Source organism: Cebus imitator, unplaced genomic scaffold (assembly GCF_001604975.1).
Source record: "Cebus imitator isolate Cc_AM_T3 unplaced genomic scaffold, Cebus_imitator-1.0 Scaffold354, whole genome shotgun sequence".
NCBI classification, from domain to species: Eukaryota; Metazoa; Chordata; class Mammalia; order Primates; family Cebidae; genus Cebus; species Cebus imitator.
Window position 1 is genome coordinate 1,865,872 of NW_016107669.1, and position 4,089 is coordinate 1,869,960.

Consider the following 4,089-nt stretch of genomic DNA (forward strand, 5'->3'; position numbering starts at 1 on the left):
TCACCGAGCCTGACCTTAATCTTTTTTTTTTTTTTTTAACTTTTCTCTCGTTTAGATAAGAAAGGAGGTATTCGAACTTCTGGAAATGGGAGTGCTCAGTCTGTGCAAGTCAGAATCTTTGAAACTGGGCCTTTTTTAAGTCTGGATCCTAATGAAGATCCCAGCTTCCACAGTAGAAGTTGCATCTTATTTAATGACTCTGATACATTGCGAGAACCCAGTAAATAGCAGCAAATAGTTTAAGTGTGTCAGCAGATGGATCACTGGAATGAGGGGATTTCTGAAACAGAAATGAATCTGTCCTTTTGACAACTCTCTTATATAATAAAATATCACTGGCTTGTGTGTGATTTTTGTTGAGCCGGCTGATTTTTTTTCTCTCCCCAACTGGCTTCTGATGTAACTGTGCAGGAGAAAGGGAAGAGCAGCTGTGTAACCTTAGGCAAGCCCTTACCTCTTGAGGCCCATCTCATCAGCTCAAAGTGGGAATGTCTCATACAGCATTGTTGAGGACTCCAAGAGATGGTAAATGGGGAACAGATTTGTAAACTGAGGCATGGTCCCAGCAAAAGGGGTGGCAGATATATTAATCCATTCTCACATTGCTATAAAGAACTACCTGAGACTGGGTAGTTTATAAAGAAAAGAGGTTTAGGCTGGGTACAGTGGCTCATGCCTGAAATACCAGCACTTTGGCAGGCCGAGGAAGGTGGATCACGAGTTCAGGAGTTCGAGACCAGCCTGGCCAAATGGTTAAACCCCATTTCTACTAAAAATACAAAAATTAGCTGGGCATGGTGGTGGGTGGCTGTAATCCCAGCTATTTGGGAGACTGAGGCAGGAGAATAGCTTCAACCCAGGAGGCAGAAGTTGAAGTGAGTCGTACTCCAGCCTGGGTGAAAAGAGTGAAATTCTGTCTCATAAAAAAGGTGGGCAGGGGAGTTGTTAATTGACTCACAGTTTCACAGGCTGTATATTGGGCATGGCTGGGAGGCCTCAGGAAACTTACTACAGCAGAAGGTGAAGGGGAAGCAAGTACATCTTCACATGGTGATGAGACAGCAAGATAGCAAAGGGGAAATGCTATACACTTTTAAACTACTAGATCTTGAGAGAACTCACTCCCTGTCCTGAGAACAACAAAGGGGAAATCTTTCCCCATGATCCAATCACCTCCCACCAGGTCCCTCCCCCAACATTGGGAATTGCAATTCAACATGAGATTTGTGTGGAGACACAGAGCCAAACCATGTCATTCCACCCCTGACCCCTCCCAAACCTCATGTCCTTTTCACATTTCAAAACACAATCATGCTTTCCCAACAGTCCCCCAAAGTCTTAACTCATTCCAGCATTATCTCAAAAGTCCAAGTCCAAAGTCTCATCTCAGACAAGGCAAGTCCCTTCCACCTATGAGCCTGTAAAATCAAAAACAAGTTACTTCCAAGATACAATGGAGGTAACAGGCATTGCATAAATTCTCCCTTTCAAAGTGAGAGAAACTGGCCCAAACAAAGAAGCTACATGCCCCAAGCAAGTTCGAAACCCATCAGGGCACTCATTAAATCTTAAAGCTCCAAAATGATCTTTGACTCCATGTCTCACATCCAGGCCATGCTGATGCAAGGAGTGGGCTCCCAACATCTTGGGCAACTCTGCCTCTGTGGCTCTGCAGGGTACAGTCCCCATGGTTGCTTTCGTAGGCTGGTGTTGAGTGCCTGCAGTATATCCAGGTACACTGTGTAAGCTGTCGATGGATCTACCTACCATTCTGGGGTTTAGAGGACAGTGGCCCTCTTCTTACAGCTCCACTAGGCAGTACCCCAGTGGAGACTCTGTAGATGGGGGGTCCAACAGGAAATACTGAGTATTTCTCCACATTTCCTCTCAGTATTTCTCCACATTTTCTCTCTGCACTGCCCCTTAGAGGTAGAGGTTCTCCATGAGGGCTCACCCCTGTAGCAAACTTCTGCCTGGACATCCAGGCATTTTTATATATCCTCTGAAATTGAGGCAGAGGCTCCTAAACCTCAACTCTTGCATTATGCACACCCATAAGCCCAACAACACATGGAAGCTGCCAAGGCGTGGGGCTTGAACCCCAATGAAGCAATTATTTGAGCTGTACCTTGGGCCCTTTTAGCCACAGCTGAAGCTGGAGCAGCTGGGAAGTAGGGTGTTATGTCCCAAGTCTGCACAGAGTAGCTGGGTCCCGGGCCTAGCCCACAAAACCATTTTTCCCTCCTAGGCCTCTGGGCCTGTCATGGTGGCACTGCCACAAAGGTCTCTAAAATGTCCTGGAGGCATTTTCTCCATTGTTTTGGCTATTAACATTTGGCTCCTCTTTACTTATGCAGATTTTTGCAGCTGGCTTGAATTTTTCTTCAGAAAATGGGTTTTTCTTTTCTACTACATGGTCAGGCTACAAATTTTCCAAACTTTTACGCTCTGCTTCACTTTTAAATATAAGTTCTCTGTGTTTGTGCAAATGAACATAGGCTTTTAGAAGCAGCCAGGCCATCTCTTGAACACTCTGCTGCTTAGAAATTTCTTCTGTCAGGGAAAATGTGGCACATATACACCATGGAATACTATGCAGCCATAAAAAATGATGAGTTTGTGTCCTTTGTAGGGACATGGATGAACCTGAAAACCATCATTCTCAGCAAACTGACACAGAACAGAAAATCAAACACTGCATGTTCTCGCTCATAGGTGGGTGTTGAACAATGAGAACACATGGACACAGGGAGAGGAGCAACACATACTGGGTTTTCTGGGGGGGAACTAGGGGAGGGACAGTGGGGGATGCGGAGTTGGGAGGGATAACATGGGGAGAAATGCCAGATATAGGTGATGGGGAGGAAGGCAGCAACCACATTGCCATGTATGTACCTATACAACAATCCTGCATGTTCTTCACATGTATCCGAAAACCTAAAGCACAATAAAATATATATATATGAGAAATTTATATATATATATATAAAGAAAGAAATTTTTTCTGTCAGATACCCTAAGCCATCTCTCCCAAGTTCAAAGTTACACACATCCCTAGAGCATGAGCACAATGCCACCAGTCTCTTTGCTAAAGCATAGCAAGAGCAACCTTTATGCCAGTTCCCAATAAGTTCCTCATCTCCATCTGAGACCACCTCAGCCTGGAGTTCATTATCCATATCACTGTCAGCATTTTGGTCAAAACCATTCAACAAGTCTCTAGGAAGTTCCAAACTTTCCCTCATCTTCCTGTCTTCTTCCCTCCAAACTATTCTGACTTCTGCCCATTACCCAGTTTTAAGGTTGCTTCCACATTTTTAGGTATCTTTTTAGCAATATCTCACTTCTCTGGTATCAATTTTGTGTATTCTTCCATTTTCACACTGCTATAAAGAACTACCTGAGACTGGGTAGTTTATAATGAAAAGAGGGTTAATTGACTTCCAGTTCCACAGCCTGTATAGAAAGATAGCTAGGGAGGCCTCAAGAAACTTACAATCATGGCAAAAGCTGAAAGGGAAACAAGCACATCTTCACATGGTGACAAGACAGTGAGAGAGTAAAGGGGAAGTGCTACACACTTTTAAACAACCAGATCTTGTGAGAAATCACTCACTATCATGAGAGTGGCAAGGGGGAAATCTGCCCCCATGATCCAATCACCTCCCACCAGGTCCCTCCCCCAACACTGGGAATTCCAATTCAACATGAGATTTGGGTGGGGACACAGAGCGAAACGATATCAGCAGGTTAGTGGAAAAAAGAGCATCAGGTGAATTTGGCACTTTGTAAATGTATGAAAGGACAACAATATAACTACAGCTGTCTTACTCATTTACTTTGTTTAAAACTTTCTATTTTGAAATTTCAGACTTTTTTTTTTAATGTGTAAACTACTTTATTTTTTTTCCCATTTATTTATTTTATTGCATTTTAGGTTTTGGGGTACACGTGAAGAACATGCAAAATTGTTGCATTAGGTACACACGTGGCAGTGTGATTTGCTGCCTTCCTCCCCATCACCTACATCTGGCATCTCTCCCCTTACTATCTCTCCCCAGCTCCCCACCCCCCACCATCCCTCCCCTA

At 43.9% G+C, this 4,089-nt stretch overlaps 1 protein-coding gene across 5 annotated transcripts in view; it reads left to right on the forward strand.

Moving 5' to 3' along the window:
* Positions 1-350, forward strand: part of CMSS1 (cms1 ribosomal small subunit homolog) — a 384,507-nt gene extending 384,157 nt beyond the window's left edge. For all 5 annotated transcript variants that reach the window (XM_017506330.1, XM_037730584.1, XM_017506332.2 and 2 more), the window contains one exon: positions 56-350. In XM_017506330.1, the coding sequence (XP_017361819.1) occupies positions 56-139 (84 nt within the window). In that variant the 3' untranslated portion in view covers positions 140-350. The remainder of the gene's footprint in view (positions 1-55) is intronic.
* Positions 351-4,089: the final 3,739 nt, after the last annotated feature.